At 30.5% G+C, this 23,344-nt stretch overlaps 2 protein-coding genes across 3 annotated transcripts; both read left to right on the forward strand.

The window, feature by feature from the left end:
* The first annotated feature begins 1,617 nt into the window (after window positions 1–1,617).
* On the forward strand, window positions 1,618–5,145 carry LOC124931638 (TRAF-type zinc finger domain-containing protein 1-like). Its single transcript, XM_047472152.1, has 6 exons — window positions 1,618–1,773; window positions 1,872–1,938; window positions 2,761–2,896; window positions 3,334–3,471; window positions 4,491–4,621; window positions 4,709–5,145. Exons 2-6 carry the CDS (start codon window positions 1,892–1,894, stop codon window positions 4,887–4,889), a joined length of 633 nt encoding a protein of 210 aa, XP_047328108.1. The 5' UTR covers window positions 1,618–1,773; window positions 1,872–1,891; the 3' UTR covers window positions 4,890–5,145.
* A 3,588-nt stretch (window positions 5,146–8,733) lies between these two features.
* Window positions 8,734–12,294, forward strand: LOC124928567 (protein BASIC PENTACYSTEINE6-like). Of its 2 annotated transcripts, none has more exons than XM_047468805.1 (3): window positions 8,734–8,951; window positions 9,328–9,453; window positions 11,380–12,294. In XM_047468805.1, the coding sequence occupies exons 2-3, from the start codon at window positions 9,400–9,402 to the stop codon at window positions 12,145–12,147; spliced, it is 822 nt and encodes a 273-aa protein (XP_047324761.1). In that variant the 5' UTR covers window positions 8,734–8,951; window positions 9,328–9,399; the 3' UTR covers window positions 12,148–12,294. The 2 variants fall into 2 exon arrangements, with proteins under 2 accessions (XP_047324761.1, XP_047324760.1); XM_047468804.1 differs by having other exon boundaries at window positions 8,738–8,951; window positions 11,368–12,294.
* The last annotated feature ends 11,050 nt before the right edge of the window (window positions 12,295–23,344 follow it).

Genomic DNA, 23,344 nt, shown 5'->3' on the forward strand with positions numbered 1-23,344 from the left:
ATTTATTCCTCCCAATTTAGAGAGGATTGGATAATTACTGAGTATCCGGAATCAAATCAATATCCTGGAATCAAAACCACCAACCAAACATCTCATTTCATTCTTTTTCCCATTTCTGAGTAAAAAAATCACGTACCAAGCATGCCCTCACTAACAACAGTTAAAAATGAGATTGTAAAAATATTCTTGACAATAATTAAATGATTGGATATCAAGTTTCATTTCCTTTCTATCACTCGATTAAAAGTTTGGCTAGATCTTTTTTCTATATCATCGTTAGAGTTGAGATTGAATAATATTTTAATATAATTATATTTTGATATGATTTTTAAATTTTATATTTTTATAATTAAAATAATATTAAATATTTATTTCTTTATAAGTATTATATATATTATATTTAATTTGTAAATACTATTTTGATATATTTTAATATATTTTATTATATTTAAAAATTAATAATTTTAATATAGTGTACAATATTTTTGATAATATATAATATCAATAATTTTTCTTATATAATAAGACAAATAATGCGAAAAACATGGGTTTGTTAAGTGAATCCATTCTTCCTACCCATATTTCCCATCCACTTCAATTAATTCACCTTTTATTAATTTTCCTAAACTATTCACCGAGTAATGAATAAGAGAGAGAAAGCTCTTCTTCAATTTCGATCTCGATCTCGAGTTAGACTTGTGATTTTCTTGAACATTTTTTCTCTAAATAATTAAAATAAAATATATTACAATATAAATCAAAGTTGTTGATATTTAAAATAAATCATTCATATTATAAACTTATAAAATTCACAAATTATTTAATTTTATAAATAATATATATATAATTAAATAATAATTAACTTAAATATTGTACATTAAAATAAAAAATATTATATTAAATAATAAATTAAAAAAAATGATATATACATCACTCTTATATCACTTGTCCTACTTATTTGGTAACAAAGAGAAAATATTTTTCTTTTTTCAATATTTTTTTCAAGATATATTTTTTATTTTTTACTAAATCAGTGCTTGTTAAGAAAGAGAAAATATTTTTTTCTTTTCGATATTTTTTCAAAATATATATTTATATATTTTCTCTTTCTTACCAAATCATATATCATTTCTATAAATTAAAGTATATTAAATACTAATTAAAATAAAATATATTAAGAGATAAATCAAACTTATTATAAAATTTATTAAAATAAATATATATTTAAATAACACATATTATATAAACATTAAAATAAATTATATTAAATAAAAATTAAAATAAAAAACATTCCAAAATAAATTAAACTTAGTCAAAATTAATGTAACAAAACACAAATTTATTTTACTTTCCTTTCCTTGTTTAACAAGTTTTACATACATTTTGTTTAATGTTTATATGGTAATATTTTTTATTTTAATATTCATATAATATTTTTTTATTTTAATATATAATATTTAAGTTAATTTTTATTTTATTTTATTTTATTTTATTTTAATGGGTTAGAAGAAAGAGAAAAGTGGGTAATCTAATATAATTTGGTTGAATAAATTATTTGAAAACACTTTTTTTTTTAACAGGGTATGGTTAACCGCTTATCCTAGTTGAGCGGACATTTATGTATCTAGCCGAATCATCATTCGAGCTAATCTTATATACGCACGCGTCTTCATCGTACTCAGGCCGGCAGGCACACGACGGTCAGACTTTGGCTTCTCTCTCTCTTTCTCTCTCTCCATCTTCTCTCTATAGGCAAGAAGAGGAGCTGAAGCGGTAAGCTAATCTACGGATTCTTGTAGCCGGATCGATTACTTTTACCTTTCTACGCTTGTTGATTTAACATATTTGTTCTACTCTTGCGAATACCATAGATCGTACTTCTTCAAGGCTAATGGCTATATCCCCTGATCAGGCTTCCACAAACATCTGCACTCACTGGTAAGACACGTAATATTAATTTCTGTGTATGATCTTGGTGATACAGTTATGAATTATGTGAAAAGATCTCATTGTGTGATCGATGCCGGATATTAGGTGAAAACAGAAAAGTCTTGTTGTGTATGTATGTGTAGGAAGTCTATGCTATATAGATTTGTTAAAGATACTAAATTTCCATCTAAATTGTATGTGGGTGTCTTGTAACTCCAAAAGAAAACTGTCTTCTTACCATTACACATCAAGGGGGGAGGGGTGAAATTGCGGGAGAGAGAACGCCAAAACTATTGTTATATCTATAGTCTTACAAAATATCTTGTATACTCTTACCCACCCACAGGGTAAGTAGTCTTTGGTCTCAAATTCAATTATGATTAAAAGCTTGAAGAGGGAGGTCATGACAGTGGGTTGTTGTTGTGTTAGCCTCTTTAGGATTAGTCGAGGTATGAGAAAGTTGACCCACGCAAACAATTACATAGCTAAACACAACTATCATAAAAGTAGGTGTTTCTAACTGAAAAAAAAATGTCTAGAAATGTCCTAAGTTCACACTATCACTGTGGATAGGGTTGTACTTAGGGTCTTGTAGAATGTCCATGTTGAGAATTGGGAATTGAATAATCAGTTTTCTTTAGATGGTATACTATTATAAGTGATGAGACACTTAATGATGAAACCCAAAAGGGGAAAGTTGGCATCTTAGTCATTTAATTTATAAATGTGAGAATAGTAAATGGATTGTTTCTTTTTTTCAGACTTTGTGTGTGTGTTATAGTTGATCTCATCCTCTATAATCTAAATCGGATGATTTTTTTATCTAACCAGTGACAGAGCTATTCCTTCGGCAAATATTGACTTGCATCAAGTTCATTGCTCTCGAAATCTTGAAAGATGTAAAGTTTGTGGTGATATGGTACCTAGGAGACACGCAGATGAGCATTTCCTAAACACCCATGCTCTGGTAAGTCAATTCAATCTTCAAATAGTTCACTCCCTAAATTTTTCCAAAATGCAGTTCTTGAACCTTCTTTGTTTGAATGTTTTCAGACCATAATGTCTTTTAATGTCTGCCAATTTGTTTCTACTTTCATACTGGCAATAGAGGGAACTGTTCAATGATTCAGTAACAAAAATTTGCCAGATCATTTTATGGGGGAACTATTCCACACTAAATTACTAGATTTTGCATTTGGATTAACAATTACTCTTGTTCATATTTTTTTCTCCTGCACTGTTTGATTCTATTTCCAGGAAAAGAAAATTGCTTTTGAGAAATAATAGCATCTAACTTGGGTTATAGGCTTATAGCGGTGGGATGTTGTGCTAGCCTACTCTAGGGGAAAAACCTTGGTCTAAAACAATTAATCTGACTTGGGATTTTACTTTGTGGGGGGGCAGGTTCCATGTTCTCTGTGCAGCGAAACTATGGCAAGGGAAATCTTGGATGTGCATAAAGTTGAAAATTGTCCCCAAAGGATCGTCACATGCGAGTTCTGTGAATTCCCACTGCCTTCAGTTGATCTGAATGAACATCAGGTAACAGTTACATGGCCTCATTTGGAAACACATTTTTTTCTTTCTTTTATTCAAAAACATTTGGAAACATAACTTAGAAGAATTGGAAATTCACAGAATCAGGACTTATGGATCCAATCTGTATATTGTATCCATATATCTATTCTGTATAGAAGTGAACAGCTACTCAGATTTAAATGACTCCTTAGGACAGATAAAATTGTATTGGTTGTTTCTCATCTGAATATGGAAATAGAATCCAAATAGGGCCTAGTATAGTTAATTGTTTCCAACATCAGAATAGGGATGTTATCAGTTTATATGAGATATCCCTATAGCCGACAATGTGGTTGTGCATAAGTTGGTTGTGGGACCTTGGATACGTTTGTGCTGCATTTGTTTGCCTAAAATTATAATTGGAACTTCAATTCTATTTCTTATTCAATTGGAATTAAATTGGCTGTCAAATACTTTGGGGAAGAAGAAATTAGAAGAATTCTTTTGTATTTTATGAAGTTAGCACGATCCCCACATCCACTTCAACTTTGGGGTTCTTATTGTGAATTGAATGTGAGACCATCTTAGGTAAAACTCTTTCCACTTGAGCTACCTTAGTGGGTTATGAAGTTAGAAGAATGATTCTTGACAAAATCCTGATTTTTTTTTTTGTTGTTTGGCACATTTGGAAACACTTTCTTTTGTCAATTATCTCATATAAGTTATCTCTTATGGATGTTAATCTAGATGTCTGATCATGTCTGGACATAGATCTTTGTCAGATAGAAATACTTTAAAGTTAGACATTTTTTAATCTAGATCTTTCATATCCATAAAGTAACCCATTAGGCAGCTTAAGTGGAATGAGTCTCGCTGCTAATATAAATCAATTTAAAAACATAAGGCATGTCAACAAATTTAATTTATAATCGATGATTTTACATGATTTGTAAATCCAAATACGATTCAAAAATTGGAATGAAATGTCCAATTTCATTTCAAAATTCATCCTAAAACGAACTAACAAAGCTATGTATATCCAGGAAGTATGTGGGAATAGAACAGAATATTGTAATCTTTGCCGCAGATATGTTAGATTGCGTGAAAGATTGAATCACGAAAGCAGTTGTAATGGTAATCCCAATACTACTGCTACTGCTGCTGAAACTTCCAGGTTAAGATTTTTCGAATGCTTCATGAAAATCTTTATTTCTCTAGCCAGATTATAAATTTTGCTCATTTTATTTTATGCATTGTTCAGAACTGACACGAGGGAAGCTGAAAGAAGAAGGAACGATGCTCAAAGAAGACAGCCACCGCATCTATTTCCTAAACGACGTCTCATTTTGACAATTGCAATTACGGGTATGGCCATCTTTTTAGGTTCATTTTTCTTTCAAAGGAAACCGGAGAATATTTCAGCTCATTATCGACAAGCTTAAGATGAAAATGTTGGACAGTTCTTCTATTCAATCAAAAACTCTTCTTCTCTTCCCCAATAGTAAAACTTATGCAGTGATTTTATTTACATTTTGTAAATTTTCACATAATTGAAAGTGAGGGATTCAGCAACTCTTTTTATCAACTTTATTACTTCATTTAGAACATCTTATAATGTATGAATGTTTCCAAGTGTGGTGATACATTCTGCTTCCTTATTAAATTCCATAGGATGTGTAAGTTAAATATATTCAAATTGTTGCTGGCTGTTTAAGTCTTTTTTTATTGGATTGGTTGCTATTGTTTCTCCAACTCGAGCTGAATGGAACTTAGGTTTTGAATGCGAGATCATTGTTTATGAAGTCGGGTAAGATTCAAAATTAGGATTAACTAGATCCATGTAAGAAAACTTTAGAAATTATGACCCCAAAAGGTGAGGACAAATAAAAAAATTATCTAAGATGTTTAATACGAGTTAAACTCATAGTTCATAAACTCAATCAATTTAATCGGAATAACTTTGTATTATTTTGATTATATTTTTTTTATATGTTTTATTCATTTTGTTTTGTATGACTAAATTCAGAAAAAAGATGTCCTAACTTTATTTGTATTGTTCTTGTTGGATGTTTTTCCATTATTTCAAACCAACAATATCCTCTTGATTTGTATTGTTTTTGTTGGATGTTTTTGTATAATTTTAAGCCAACAATATCCTAACTTGATTTGTATTGTTTTTGTTAAATGTTTTCTTCATAAATATTGAAGGAAAAAGAAAAGTAAAACAAATTTTTAGTGCAAGTTGAGAAGGTTAATATTTTTTTTAATGTTTAATTTTATGCTTAATAGTTATTTGTATAGTAACCAGTAAGAAACAAACTTGCCATTTGCAATAATTCTGGGTTCAATTCTATTTTATAGCAAAGATTTTAATATTTTCACTGATTTAATAAATATGACATAAATTTATAAAGAAAATATATTTTAGTTTATGAATAAATTTGACTTTACTTTAAAATTATTGATAAATTTGATATATATTTATTTGAGAAAACTCATAGATATGATAACCTTTGTGATTTACATCCTTAAGCTGCCTTTTAATTTATTTACTTCTGTTAACAAAATTAAAATTATCAATATAATAATAAATAAGACTTCTTAATAAATCATTAAAAAAATATGAACATGATAATAATAAGACTACGTTTACAATTATTTATAAGTAAGAAATTAGAATGACATTCATAATCCTTATTTTGCTTTTTCATTTATTTATTTTAAATGGAATCAAATTTGTGATATTTATTCTCTTATAAATTATTATTATTTATTAATATATTTCAAATTTGAATTAATTCTTAAAAGATTTTAAGGAATATCTTACTAAAATAAATTTATATTATAATGTTTTTTTTAATTAGTTAAAATTTAAGATTTTAAATTAGTTAAAATTTAAGATTTTAAGATTTTATGCCTTTTTTATTTTATGATTTTACAGAAAAATAATTTTATATTATAATGTTTTTTTTAATTATTATTTTTCCAAATGAAATAAATGACGTAATTAATTTTCTAAGAATTACTTTTTATAGTATTTATCATTTTACAAAAATATATATATATATATATATATAAATGATAATATGTTATCTTAATTAAACTTTTACAATAACTTGAATGATAATTTATGAGTCATCATAATTTTAAATAAACTCTTCTACATTAATTTGATAAGATATTATGTTAATAAATATGTAAACATGATATTAGTGTTATGATTGAAGTTAAAGAACTATTTTTACCATTAAATACTAGTCATTTGTTTTGATTTATTAAATTATTTTATATGAAGTCAATACAGTTAAAATAAAAAAATATTTAATTTTTTTTCCAATTTTTAAATTCATAAAATTTATGAGTTTATTAAAAATAGTAAAAGTAGTTTAAGAAAATATTAGTTATATATAATTAACTCTAAAATTAATTTAAGAAATAATAAATAAATAAAATTACAAAATTAATGATTAGTTACTTCAATAAACAAATAAAAATGGAACATAATTTCATTCTATTTCTATAAAATATAATTAATTTATAGATTCGTAAAATCTTAATATTATAAATAAAAAATCATAGTAAGAACAAATAATAGTCGTTCTAAATTTAATTACTTATTATAAAACAAATAATTAATTATCAAAAACATGTAAGAACATATATATTAAATTTCACTTTGAAAAAGTTACTATAGTAAAATGTCAATTTTATTGACATTGAATGAAATGTTGACCAAGACATTATTGAATTTATTCTCGCTAATAAAATAATGTCTATTAAACAAGATTATTTTAATAATAGAGTTATTTAAAAATAATAATTAGTAATAATTTTAAGAAGATAATAAAAAAAAATTTGATTAGAAAAGATTCAAAAAGAGTATTTATATATAATAATAAAATAAAATTTTTAATAAAAAGTATTTTAGTATTTTTGATAATAATTTGAGTGAAGTGATTGAGTGTGATACGATATGTTTTTGTTATGATTATTTAAATAAATTATATCAGCCTAATAATATAATTTTCAACATTTGATAATAAATTATTCTGTTCTTTCTCAACCTATTACACAATTTGCTTCATATACTATAAAATAAGATATTTATAAAAATATATTTTTTAAAATTAGAATTTACTTTTTTTGGTAAATTAATATATTTCTATAGCTCTAATTACATTTTAATTATATTTATATTTATTTTTAGATATAAAAGTTTAAACAAATTAAAATGCATAACAAAAAAAATATATTGATGGATATAGTACTTTAAAATATGATGTGAAGTGGTTTGATGAAGTGTGAAGTTTATTTGTGTTGTTGGGTATATTTTTACCTTAATAAATAAAAATTATTTTCAACCATTATATTGTCATTAATCCAATACTTTACGTCACATAATTAAAATATTAACCCAAGGGATAAAAAGTTGCACAATCAAGATCACTATGTTTGACCATATCCATTGGATGACGACTCAATCACTTTCTAGATAAATTTGGTTTCTTTTCCGTTCAAAAATTTCAAATAATTTTAATATAATTAAATATTATTTTATTTTTTCAATTATTATTTATATAATTTAATTTATTAAATAAAATATTAAAATATATATTTTTTAACTTCTTTTTATAATTATATATTAATACATTCTTCTTTACCAAAATTACACCATCTCGTAGTATTCACCCAATATTATTTTTTAAAAATAATTAATAAATTATTTTTTAAAAAAAAAACCTCTAACCAACCATACTTTATTCTTATCCTATCATTTTTTTTCATCCTCTAAAAAATTATATTAATAAAGTTATTAAAATATATTTAGTTAAAAAAATTATATATTATATTTTCTAAAATAGTTTAAGTTTTATAATTTCAATCAAATTATTTAAATAATCACTTAAATAAGAATTATTTAAATAATGCCATCCTTACACATATTTCTTTATCAATCAATCTAAAAACTAAAATATGATTTATTTCTTTTTTAAAACTAATTTTTATTAAACATCAATGACTTTAAAATATCACTAAATAAATTAACTTTGTAATAATTTTTACCAAATAAAATTATCTAAATAATCCAAATTTAGACAAAATCTTGATTTTCAAATAAAAATTTATGATTATGTAAATATCTCATAATCCTAGTTAAATCAATGAAATTCGGTGACGTGGCTCCGAGTCACCAAGTGATGAAAGCCGAGTTGAACCGGATCTCGAGATTCCCGTCTGATAGACGGTCCATGATTCTTTTGTCTTTCCTCTCACATAAGCTGAGTCAAGAATAATCAAAAAATTTCTTTCAATATCTTCTTTCTCTCTCTACTCTTCAATGGCTGACTGATCTTGATTAAGTTTTGTATCATTAATATGAATCAAACCCACCCAGTAAAGTGAAATCCAATTTTACTTTGAGTTCATAAATGGGTACTAATCAGATTTTTCAATAGTCAATTTGGGGCTTTTGATTATCACTTTCTCTCTCTAGAAAGGCCATGGTAAGCTTCCGATCTAGCTCTGGAATGTTCTATTGTTTTTGTTTTGTTTTGTTTTGTTTTGTTTCAATTCTTAACCTAATCTAATTAGCTTAGCTGATCTGTTTTCCGATCTTGTTCTTACTTTGAACTGATTTAGATTTCTGGGTACTTTGAATCTTGGTCTTATTTGAAATGAAATGAACTTTGTTTATAGATTTATCAAAGTTTGAAGGAACAAAAGATCTCATTTTTAAGTTCATATCTTTAGATTCATTCAATAGACTATGTGAAAACCCAAAATTGATTTTCGATCGGGATCTCAATCTATTTGAAATGAAATCAGATTTGGGTAGGGATTGATTATAACAATGTTCTTTATGTTTGTGATGAATGATAGTTTCTTAGAGGTTTGTAAAGCTATCATCAACAAAAAAAACATCAATCTTAATTGATTCAAGCTTGGGTTAAGATGGATGATAATGCACATAGAGAAAATGGAAGGCCGAAACAGTTACCAAATCAGGTTAGAAAATCATATTTTTAACTCTTTGTCTTATAATAATTCTCTAATCATGATGTTTTAGATGTTCTTCTCATGCTGTACTGGTTTGTTTTCTTTGGTTTGACCATCAAATTAAGCTTTTTTAAGTGTTATTTTGTCGTAATTTTCGTAGAAATTACTTTAAAAGATGATAAGTAGGTTATTGAAAATTTTGTTGATAATTGTTTTCTTGGATCTTTTGGACAAAGTGAAAAGAATGAGGTTTCAAGGGCTCATGTGGTGGTAATATGTGACTAGTTCTAATTGGAGTTATTTAAATTTAGGGGGTGAGCGGTTAATAATTGGAGTTATTTAAATTTAGGGGGTGAGCGGTTAAATTTGATCGGTTTAAATTGTTGTCATGTCTACTAAATTTCAAATCGTCGGTTTACATTTGGTCGAATTAATAAGTTTAATCTATTTATGAATTTGTTAAAATGGATTAAAACTAATATCAATAGCATATGTTATCTATTGTTGTATACAAATAATGTGTATGAACAAATAACAATATCAAGAATAAAGTCACACAATGAGCATTGTCATTAATAAGGGGTATCAGCACAATTAATGAAAAAATCTCATAAATAAGGTCATAAAATTCTTGGAGTATCGAATACTAATTCGATATGATACGTCAAAACGGGTATGAATACGGAAAAATAGGTATAGTTGACTTTATTTAGGTTTGACCGATTCGATACGATTTGGTCATTATTGGATACTCAGTTAGTGAAATTGTCAAAAATAAATAAATAAATTTAAGAGTTAAATTTAAAACAATTAAAATATTGAAGGGTTAATTATAAAATTACTTGACTAAGGTTCCTTACACTCTTATTGTTTCATCCTTTCACAAATCACACTCATTGACAAATCATCAGTCCCCAAACTTATTATTAAGGATGAATATGAATTTTTCATATTAATATATAATATTAAAATTTTTGTAACAATTGATGTATCATTGTCTTATATTTTCAAAAAATGTCATATTCTCGTATGGGACGTATGAGTATTGTATACAATACCCATATCCATGCGACATAGAATGAATTAGATAAAAAAAAAAAAATTACACCCTAAAACACTAAGAGTCTGTCAACCATCTTGAAAATAAGTTTATCTATTACATATTATTGGAAGTATGTTAACAACTCTTTAAATTTATGGTGTCCTATCATTATTTTTACTTCACATTTGTGTCGATATAAGACTTATCATTGTTGGTTTAAGGTTCGATTCATGCTCTCGTCTTATAAGTTAAAATCTTACTTTCTAACATTCGGTTGGCTTGAGCGGTTTTAGTGCCGTTGAACCGACCAACAAAACTGTTGGACCGGTTCGGCAAAAAGAAAACCGTAATGTATTTGGTTTGACTAGTTTGGTTTGATATTCGGTTAGGTTTAAACCGTCTCAGTCCAGTTTGAACAGTTTGGTAAGTTTACTTATATCTTTAATTTTGATTGAGATTATAAAAAGTTATTTGGTGAAAGTAACTGTAAAATTTTTTTTTTTAAATGGAACTCAAAATATTTTGATTAATCTGATTGATGAAGGTATTAATAATTTCCACGATTAATTATTTAAATATGAGTTAAATAACTCATACCGAATCAGGCCCAACATTTCTTTTCTTTATGAGTGTTTTTTCTCAATTTAATGAAATGTTAAATCCTTTCAAAGAAAATAATGCTGAAAAACTTTACACTGAATAAATTTTTATTTGATTTATTTGACATAGGATTTTGCTTTGGTAAGTATTTTATAATTCCCTACTCTTGAAGATCCTGAAGATTGTTACATGTAAATGATATAGTCTTTGTGCTTAAACAACCTCAATACATGTACATTTTCTAAAAAATAAAAATATTCTCATGAATAAATTCTTTTCAGTGGTTGATGCAGCATCAGCCATCAATGAAACAAATAATGGCAATCATGGCTGAAAGAGACGCAGCCATTCAAGAGAGAAACCTAGCTCTATCCGAGAAGAAAATCGCGTTAACCGAACGTGACATGGCTATCCTACAAAGAGATTCATCGATTGCCGAGCGCAACAACGCGATCATGGAACGCGACAACGCGATCGCAGCTCTTCACTACCGCGAAACCAATCCAACCGTAAAACACAATCCCCATCATCATCATCATCGCCAACAGATCGAACAACAATACGAGGAACCGCCTAAAGAAGAAGAACCGCCGACTTCTAAACCTAGAGGAAACAATAAACGAGCAAAGGACATCTCCACAGCCGATCAACCAAACAAGAAACCAAAACCAAAACCAAAACCATCGTCGCGAAAGGTGAAGACAGTTTTCGCTAACAAACCGGATTGGAAGGAACAGGATTTGGGATTGAACCAGGTCCCGTATGACGATACGACTATGTCTGTCCCTGGTTGTTCTTGTACGGGAGTATTAAGGCCTTGTTATAAGTGGGGAAGTGGAGGATGGCAATCTTCGTGTTGTACAATGACAATGTCTATGTATCCATTGCCAAATGTGCCAAACAAGAGGCATGCTCGAGTGGGCGGTCGTAAGATGAGCGGTAGTGTTTTCTCGAAGTTGCTTAGTCGGCTTGCAGCCGAAGGATTTGATTTGTCGAATCCCGTTGATTTGAAGGAACATTGGGCTAAGCATGGGACTAATCGATATATTACTATAAAGTAGGGGAAAAACAGACAAATAAGGTTGTTTTTTCGATGGTGGGTGGATGGAGGAAGAGTAAACTTCCTCCAACTATTAATATACTTTGTTTGTTTCGTATTTATGTGACATTGTATTCTTACTTAGTTTTAATGATATTTTTTTTTGTTAGTGGTTGCAAGAAATATTATTATTACATGGTTTAATTGATGTAGGAAATTGTGTTTGATCAAGTTTGTTTTGTGATGTTTTAGACAAGGAATGAGAAGAAAAACTGAAGCAGTTAGTGCTTGTCTGTTTTTATTTATATGACTTGTTTGGTTCTTTATTAATGAAAAAGAACAATTGAGGGCAAAGTTTATAATTTTTCAAGACTTGGTTAGTTTGGGTTTGGCTTAGTTTGTTGATTACTTGATTTATGTCATTATGTGTAACCATTTAAGGCCTTGTTTGATATAAGTTTAAGACTTGTTTGGATCAAGTTTTCAGAAAACAGATAAGTATGTTTAGTTTCATTTTGTTTGACATTGGTGGAGCGCGGGACAAAAGGTGTTGTGCATAATCAATGTTGCATGTGTTTTTTTATTTACATAGAAAATTAACTTTTATGACACTCCATTTTTAGTTAAATTTGTTAAATTTTTTAACATAATAAGATTTAATTAATATTTCCAATAACATTTTATTAATATATATATATATATATATATATATATATATATATATATATATATATATATATATATATATATATATATATATATATATATATCACATAACCTCATCTAATGTTATGTTTTCTAGAAATTGACCTCTACATAATTTTTGAACTTGTTAACAGTCATTTGTTTGCGTGCGTGCTGTTGTTGGAATTGAAATTAATTAAAATTTTAATTCTAATTTTACGTTAATTTTTAATGTTTGAGAAAATTATAAAATTATAATTTAATTTAAATTTATATATTTATAAAAAAAATATAATAAAAATAATTTTAATATATATTATTTATTTTTATTAAAATATTGGTTTGACACAACCAACTAAGATAACTCAAGGGTTCAAGACATTTTTTTAAATTTCGATTTTCATTGATAAAATATCGATTCAACATTTTACTTCATATATTAAAAATAAAAATATAAGTTTGACATTTTAATTTTCCAAATTCAAAAAAAAAATATCGTTTCAACATGTTAACTTCTTAAATTAATATATATATATTTAAAATTTTAACTTACTAAACTCAAAAAAATATATCGGTTCGATATTTTAACATCCTAAATTCTAAAAAAAAAATATTATCGATTGAAAACATTAATCGTATTTTAAATGATAAAATAATAAATTATTTTGTTTGGAAAAATATAAAACAAAATTGAAATTACAATTTCGACCTAAAATGAATGAAATTGGGAACTATAAAATTACACTAAATTGAATTTCATTAGAATTCTAATTTCAATTTCAATTCTTAATAATAGAGTGTCTACCAAAACTTAAGAATTTGAGTTGGACCCTCCAATTTCAATTTCAATTCTAATTTCAATGCCAAATTCCAATGTCCCAGACACTCTTATATATATTCTTTTTGTTTTATTTCGTATGTGTTTGATTGTATTTTAAATTACTTGTTTAGTTAATGTTTTTAAACTAATTTGGTTTATATCATTTTCATTGTTTTAGAAAAATAAAATGAAAAAATATTAATTTTTAGAAGAAAAAAATTATGTTATCTTAATGTTAACTATGATTAAGTAAAAAAAAAGTGTATTCAACTTAAATTAATTTTACTTAATTCATATTTTTTATTAATATTTCATTAAATAACTCAAATTATATTTTATCTTTGGTTTTTACTTTTAACTATAAAAAATTTGCTATCCGAGTCTTACAAGCTTAAACTCTGAGAGATTGCGATTAAGAAATCGAGACTCGTGAGAAAGAGAAGTATTGAGATATGATTTATTTAGGAAATATTTGATTGGGTTTGTTTCATAAATTAATGAATATAGATCGATTGGATCATTAATTCCCAAATAGTTAATAAATAATAAGATAAATTATTCTTTCGTTTTTTCTTTCTATTATTTTCCTTAAGTCTCAACTTAATCTTCGTTTGAGTTATGTTCAATCTTTCACATAAGATCTTAACATGTTATTAAGGCTAAAATAAAAATAACTCATTTGACTTCAACGACTTACTCGACCAATCAGAAAAAGTTTGTAAACCTAATTTCATTAACGAAGATGAATCATTAAACAATTAGAAAAAGAACAACCAAGAACAATGATGAAGAAACTTTGAATGATTATAAAAAGTGAAAGAAAAAAAATGTTGTTGGAGAATCCAAATAAATTTTCTAACAAATGTATTTAACCAAAACAACAATGAGGCTAAATAAATTTGGAGTTAGTAACCATATTTGTAATAATAAAAATAAAAATTACTCAAACAAATTTAAAAATAAAATTAACTTCTTTCTTGATAAATGAATTAAACAAAATCATTAATGAACTTGGAAATATAAAAATATTTTGATTTAATCCATATGAATCTTTGGAGAAAAAAAAACATGATTTAACCTATGTTTCATGCATGGTCATGATTATACTATACCTACACTAACTTTTGTAAGAAAATCAAAATTTGTGTTATATTTAAGAATCAATTTAACTTTAATATTAAAGTGAAAGTGATAATAGCAACAGAAAAAACGCACCTAGAGAGAGAAATTTTCTCAAGAGATTTTTTTTTTCTCACATTGGGCACAACCGGCACATCAACGCTGCCGAAGCTTCTGACGTCGGAATAATCTCAAATTTCTCCAGCAGGTGCGTCTCTTTCCCCCCTACAATCTGACCGAAGGAATTTCAATTTGAACGGAGGAATCGGGAGAAATCACGATTATAGTTTCTGAATCGGATATTTAGGTCGTTGTCGGCACAATCGGCACAATCGACACGATCGGCACATTCGGCACGATCAGTACGAACAACACAGACGACACAGATTCTCGCTGTGACCGCGCTTTTACATCAGAAGTCGGACGCCATCCTCCAGCACCTCCGATCGGTTGTCGTGCGCCCTCTGGAACGTGTTCTGTTGTGCAAGGAACAGTCGCGATCATCTTCTCTTACCGTTGATCGGAGCATTTCGTCAAACCTCATTCTGTAGAGACTTGACGTCGAATCGGCGTCGGTCGCCCTCCTCTTCTCACTTTTTGTTTACAGGTTAGATCGGACCTCGATCGGGACATCAAACCACACCGCGAGGCGTATGTAGGTCTCCATTGAACTTCTTTCTCGCTGTTTGAATCAAGTGTTCGGTCTGGAGGAAGCTTTCGTAGCTACAGACCGTTTTAAAATTTCTTAAACCCTTTCTTGTTTGAGCAATTATTTTCAAGCCCCTGTTTCGGTGCGATTGGTTTCCAATGGTGCTATTTGCGTCCACCATTTGCTACAGAATTCCAATCTTTGTGGCTCTTTTGAAGATTATGCAGTTTGCGCTTGATCTTTCCAATGACTGGTATGCGCCCGTCCAGTGTAGTTACTCGGGCAAGTGACGTTCTTCAAGTCCGCCCTGATGATCCTAAGAAGGTGCTAAAGGGGTCGTCGATAAGCAGCAAGACTAGATCTGATAGACGAACTCGCAGGTCTCTTAACAATCCCAGGAAGCAGAACCCATAAATCATGGATGAAGTCCTAAGCAATGGAGAAGATGCGCCTATTGATTATATGCCAAATACATCATCGGGTATGAGTTCTTTTCCACATGCTGATGAATTATATGAGAATAGTTCTATTGGGGATTCATATTATAACGATATGCATGTTCATAATAGAAATGATATGATTGAATAATAGAAAAAGATAGTACTGCATATAGAAATAATAGGACTTTAATTCCAGAAAATTTTGTTGTTACTGGACTTGCTGCACAGAATGGACCGTTAGGGTCGCTGGTTGGTACCTTAGACCTGATCGGTCATTCTATTGGGAAATTGGATTTGAAATCTTGTCTTGCTGAAATTGATGACAATCGGGTCGCTTGTGCTGAAAATTCGGTCCCAATGCTGGAGATAATCTGTCAAAAAGGCTCTAAGGTAATGCAAGAAAATAACATAAATTGTACAAGTTTATTGGGTTCTATTGAAAGCTCAAAATTGGGGCCTGTTTCTAAATCGGGTGAAAACATTATGCTGGGATTTATGTCTGTTTTGAATGATCCTACTGAAGTTGGTACTAGGGTTTCTATTGAGGTAAGTATGACAGGGATGAATAAGACTGTTGGTCGAGAATTAATAGGTTCAAAGAATATTACAAGGTCGGGGTCAGTTTCAGAAGCAGGAAAACATGACAGTTTGGGTAATTTAGGTGTAGAGAAAGATCAGAAAACAAATTTTACCGGTCCTACTAGAGAGGATACTGAACTGGAGTCTGGGCAAAATGAGTCATTTTGATATTACCTCTACAGGATTGGAGATATATGCTGCTCAGAGTCCATTAGGTCCAAAGAAGGATATAATTTCAGAGTCTTGTTCTGCAATGGGAAATCTTGCAAATCTAAAAGTCTTAGGTTCCATTAATGATCAGAATGCTAAGTCTACCTGTCCTGCTAAGGATCAAATGGAAAGTCAGATATCCAGACTATGTACTAGGCTTGAAAAATGTTGGACAAAAGACACTAAATGCGCCCCAAGATTCTGAAACTGAGGCTAAAATTGCAGGATTTTCTAAATAGACTGCACATCTAGTTGAAACTGTTAAAGGACATAGTCTAACAGAATCTGGAAACACTGAAGAAATTAGATCTGAGTTGGAGCTATTCATGGAAATAAATTCAGCTAAATCAGAAAAGCCTAATAATACAGATCTAAAGGATGATGAACTAAACTTGATTGATATAGCGAATTGTGAAAGATTGACTGGAAATTATATTAATTCGTTGGTTGATGGCATTATGAATGACAATCTGTTTGAAAATCTGGGACTGGGTATGGATCTCATGGAAGCTACAAATAAGTTGGGTCAGAATATAAGTCAGGGTATAAGAGATGAAGAATGTAAAAAAACTAGAAGAATTAGCCAACGGTTTTCGCTTGGCCGGGTCTGATGAGGGGTTAGCCAACGATTTTTACTTGGCCGAGTCTAATATGGGGTTAGCCAACGGTTTTCGCTTGGCTGGGTCTAAAAAATATAATTTGGTTGCTAAAACGTTGGGTCTAACAAGGGTGGATAACATGAATATTCAAGTCATTGATCCTGAACACGCCGGTCCTGGACACACTAAAACTACTCATGGCATTGGTCTTAGTGTGTCCAAGACCGGCGTGTTCAGGATCAATGACTTGAATATTCATGTTATCCACCCTTGTTAGACCCAAATTTTTAGCAACCAAATTATCTTTTTCAGACCCAGTCAAGCGAAAACCGTTGGCTAACCCCATATCAGACCCGGCCAAGCAAAAACCGTTGGCTAATCCCTCATTAGACTCGGCCAAGCGAAAACCGTTGGCTAATTCTTCCAGTTTCATACTTTCTTCATCTCTTATACCCTGACTTATATTCTGACCCAACTTATTTGTAGCTTCCATGAGATCCATACCCATACCCAGATTTTCAAATAGATTGTCATTCATGATGCCATCAATCAATGAATTAATATAATTTCCAGTCAATCTTTCACCATTGGCTATACCAATCAAGTTCAATTCATCATCCTTTAGATCTGTATTATTAGGCTTTTCTGATTTAGCTAAATTTATTTCCATGAATAGCTCCAACTCAGATCCAATTTCTTCAGTGTTTCCAGATTCTGTTAGACTATGTCCTTTAACAGTTTCAGCTAGATGTGCAAGCTGTTTAGAAGATCCTACAATTTTAGCCTTAGTTTCAGAATCCTGGGCGCATTTAGTGTCTTCTGTCCAACCTTTTTCAAGCCTAGTACATAGTCTGGATATCTGACTTTCCATTTGATCCTTAGCAGGACATGTAGACTTAGCATTCTGATCATTAATGGAACCCGAGACTTTTAGATTTGCAATATTTCCCATTGCAGAACAAGACTCTGAAATTATATCCTTCTTTGGACCTAATGGACTCTGAGCAACATATATCTCCAACCATGTAGAGGCAATTTCAAAATGACCCATTTTGCCCAATTCAGCATCCTCTTTAGAAGGACCGATAAAATTTGTTTTCTGATCTTTCTCTATACCTGAATTACCCAAACTATCATGTTTTCCTGTTTCTGAAACTGACCCCAACCTTGTAATATTCTTTGAATCTATTAATTATCGACCAGTAGTCTTATTCAGCCCTGTCATACTTACCTCAATAGGAATTCCAATACCAACTTCAGTAGGATCATTCAAAACAGACATAAATCTCAGCATAATGTTTTCACCCGATTCAGAAACAGACCCCAATTTTGAGATTTCAATAGAACCCAATAAACCTGTATAATTTATGTCATTTTCCTGCATTACCTTAGAGTCTTTTTGATAGATTATCTCCAGCATTGGGACCGAATTTTCAGCACAAGCGACCCGATTGTCATCAATTTTAGTAAGACAAGATTTCAAATCCAATTTCCCAACAGAATGACCGATCAGGTCTAGGGTACCAACCAGCGACCCTAACGGTCCATTCTGTGCAGCAAGTCTAGTAACAACAGAATTTTCTGAAATTAAAGTCCTATTATTTCTATATGCAGTACTATCTTTTTCTATTATTCAATCATATCATTTCTATTATGAACATGCATATCGTTACAATATGAATCCCCAATAGAACTATTCTCATATAATTCATCAGCATGTGGAAAAGAACTCATACCCGATGATGTATTTGACATAGAATCAATAGGCGCATATTCTCCATTGTTTAGGACTTCATTCATGATTTATGGCTTCTGCTTCTTGAGATTGTTAAGAGACCTGCGAGTTCGTCTATCAGACCTAGCCTTGCTACTTGTCGACGGCCCCTTTAGCACTTTCTTATGATCATCAGGGCGGACTTGAAGGACGCCCCTTGCCCGAGTAACTACATTGGACGAGCGCGTACCAGTCATTGGAAAGATTAAGTGCAAACTGCCTAATCTTCAAAAGAGTCACAAAGGTTGGAATTCTACAGTAAAAGGTGGGCGCAAACAGCACGATTGGAAACCAATCGCACCGGAACAGGGGCTTGAAGATAATTGCTCAAACAAGAAAGGGTTTAAGCAATTTTGGAACGGTCTGTAGCTACGAAAGCTTCCTCCAGACCGAACACTTGATTCAAACGGCGAGAAAGAAGTTCAATGGAGACCTACATACGCCTCGCGGTGTGGTTTGATGTCCCGACCGAGGTCCGAACTAACCTGTAAACAAAAAGTGAGAAGAGGAGGGAGACCGACACCGATTCGACGTTAAGTCTCTACAGAAGAGGGTTTGACGAAATGCTCCGGTCAACGGTAAGAGAAGATGACTGCGACCGTTCCTTGAACAACAGAACACGTTCTAGAGGGCGCACGACAACCGATCGAAGGTGCTGGAGGATGGCGGCCGACTTCCGATGTAAAAGCGTGGTCGCGGCGAGAATCTGTGTCGTTTGTGTTGTTCGTGCCGAATGTGCCGATCGTGCCGACCTAACGATGGAAGTTATGAGAAATGAAACTGACATCTATGAATCGGGGACCACAACCCTATTTATATTGTCATTTATTTATTATTTAATCAATCATAAATATTAAATAAATATCCGGTTTCTACACATAATAAACTGTACCATACTAATAACCAAAATGACTTAGCCCAATAACCAAAATACTTTAGTGGATCACTTTATCAATTGGGTTCTGAATAAACAATAGCCCAAACACATTATTTATATATATTAGTCCAATAAATCTAACAATCTCCCACTTGGACAATATATGTAATTAAATGTGTTCATCTTTATGCGCAAATAATGTAGCTATCATAATTTAAAGTCACTCTAAATCAATCTCGTCCATTAATTATATAAACATTGGACCAAAGAGGTTTTAATTACATTAGTTCGTAATTCAACTCATCAATGGTCACGAATATCAGTATAACTAAATGACATAGATCATAGTATGGATGTGTGGCATAGAAATGACATCTAATGTGATCATGAATCATGTCAACTTCTAACTGGTCCTTAATGAGATCAAAGTTTTCAAGAAAACAGAGTGTAACAAAAAAAAATCTTTATTATCCATAAACTGCAGTAATCAATAAGTCTGTGTTACATATATATATAAGCAAACTCCCACTAAAACTGAATATCTTTAAATGACATAACAACACTCATTCGAGCAGTATGCTCCAAAAAGACCTTAGGTGGAAGTCCCTTAGTTAACGGATCCACAATCATAGAGTTTGTACCAATATGTTCTATATATAAATGACCACTCTAAACTCTTTTCTTAACAACTAGGAATTTGATGTCAATGTGTTTTGACTTGGTTGAACTCCTATTGTTGTTTGAATACATGACTGCTGATTTATTGTCACAAAATAACTTTAATGGTCTTTCAATTCCTTCTACAATTTTCAGTCCAGTGACAAAATTCCGCAACCACATTCCATGATTAGATGCCTCATGACATGCTATAAATTCAGCGACCATAGTAGAGGAAGCTATGAGTATTTGTTTAACACTCTTCCATGAGATTTCTCCTCCAGCAAGCATGAAGATATAACCTGAAGTGGATCTCCGACTGTCTTGGCATCTAGCAAAATCCGAGTCTGAATATCCAACGATCTCCAGTTGGTCCGATTTCTTATATGTGAGCATGAAGTCTTTAGTTATTTTTAAATATCGCATAACCCGCTTGACTGCTATCCAATGATCCATACCAGGGTTACTCAGATATCTGCCCAACATTCCGACAATGTATGCCAAATCTGGTCGAGTACGAACTTGTGCATACATCAAACTCCCTATTGCCGATGCATAAGGGATTTTCTGCATTTCTTTAACTTTAAGATCATTCTTAGGGCATTTTTGAAGACAAAATTTGTCTCCTTTAACAACAGGGGTAATTCCTGATTTACATTCCTGCATGCCATATTTCTTTAGTACATTCTCAATGTAGCTCTTTTGTGACAATCCAAGTATATCTCGAGAACAATCTCGATGTATCTGAATTCTTAATACAAAAGAGGCATCACCAAGATCTTTCATTTCAAACTTAGTTGAAATTAATCTTTTAGTTTCATGCAGTAAGTTTGCATCATTGCTAGCTAGCAATATATCATCAACATATAAAATCAAAAAAATATGTCTGCTCCCACAGAACTTGTGGTATATACAATCATCAATTACATTACTCTCAAAACCAAATGAGGTAATAATTTTATGAAATTTGTGATACCATTGACAAAAAGCTTGTTTGAGACCATATATGGATTTCTTTAGTTTACAAACCATTTTGTTTGGTTCTCCCACCACAAAATTTTCTGGTTGGTTCATAAAAATTGTTTCATCAATGTTGTCATTTAGAAACGCAGTCTTAACATCCATTTGGTGCAGCTCAAGATTAAAATGCGCCACTAATGCCATGATCGTTCTAAAAGAGTATTTTGTCGAAACAGGGAAAAATGTTTTTGTAAAATCAGTACCTTCCCTCTAAGTGAAACCTTTTGCAACAAGACGTGCCTTATATCTTTCTACATCACCCTTTGAATCCCTTTTGGTTTTAAATATCCATTTACAACCAATAGATTTCGCACCTTCAGGTAATAAGACTAGATCCCAAGCGTCATTGTCTTTCATGGACTTAATTTCTTCATTAATGGCAATAATCCATTTATGAGAATTAGAACTATGCATTGCTTGATGTAAGTTGATAGGATCATCTTCCATCATTTCAATGCTATCTCATGTTCTTGGAGAAATACAATATAGTCTTCTGAAATAGCATTTCTCCTTTCTCTCGTGGATCTCCGTAATGGCATTTGTTCTTGAGGTTGTTGAGTTTGTTCTTTAGGAATGTTTACCTCATTTTCAATGGGAAGATTTGTATTAATGTCTTGAAGTTCTGGAATTGCTTCTTGATTAATATCATAAATAAATTCATGATTATCATCAATAGCAATTGTAGGAATTTGAACAAATTCCTCTTCAAATACAAATTCTTTAGTATTTCTCCCCTCAAACTCAATATTTTCAAAGAACACCGCATTTCTCGTCTCAAAAATAGTTCTGTTCATGGGAACAAAAAACTTATAACCCCTTGATTTCTTAGAATATCCAATAAAGTAACAACTAACTGTTTTGGAGTTCAGTTTCTTTTTATTTGGCTTATAAGGCCTTGCTTCTGCTAGACATCCCCAAATATGAAAATTCTTTAGGACTGGCTTTTTACCGGTCCAAAGCTCATAAGGAGTTTTAGTTGTTGCTTTAGTTGGAACTATATTGAGAATATATGCTACAATCTTTATTGCTTCTCCCCAAAGAGATTCCGGTAAAGTAGAATGAGAAATCATGCTTCTTACCATATCTTTAAGAGTTCTATTTCGTCTCTTAGATACACCATTAATGCGAGGAGAACCTGGCATAGTGTATTGAGGTACAATTCCACATCCTCTAGGAATTTAGCAAATGGTCATGGACGTTGTTATCCAGATCCATCATATCGACCATAGTATTCACCACCACGGTCAGATCTGACAGATTTTATTCTTTTACCAAGCTGATTTTCTACTTCAGCTTTGTATGCCTTAAACACGTCCAGTGCTTGGGACTTCTCACTAATTAGATAAAGGTAGCCATATCTTGAATAATCGTCTATGAACAAAATAAAATATCGTTAACCATTCCAAGAGGCCGTAGGGAATGGCCCACAGATATCAGTATGTATGAGTTCTAAGACGTCTGTAGTTCTATTGGTACCCAATTTTCTTACATTTGTTTGCTTTCCCTTAATACATTCAACACAAACCTCAAAATTGGAAAAATTAAGGGAATCAAGAATTCCATCACTTACAAGTCTTTCAATTCTGTGTTTAGATATATGACATAAACGGCTGTGCCAAATTGATGTAGAATTCTCAATTGTTAATTTTATTTTAGTACCGCGTGTACTTTTATGCAAAGTTTCATTATATGAGGCAACCGTATCAAGTAAATATAGATTATCATAAACCGACAAAGAACCAGTTGCAATAATACTTGAATTTAAAGAAAGACTAAATCGAATATTCCCAA

Source organism: Impatiens glandulifera, chromosome 3 (assembly GCF_907164915.1).
Source record: "Impatiens glandulifera chromosome 3, dImpGla2.1, whole genome shotgun sequence".
Classification (NCBI taxonomy): Eukaryota; Viridiplantae; Streptophyta; class Magnoliopsida; order Ericales; family Balsaminaceae; genus Impatiens; species Impatiens glandulifera.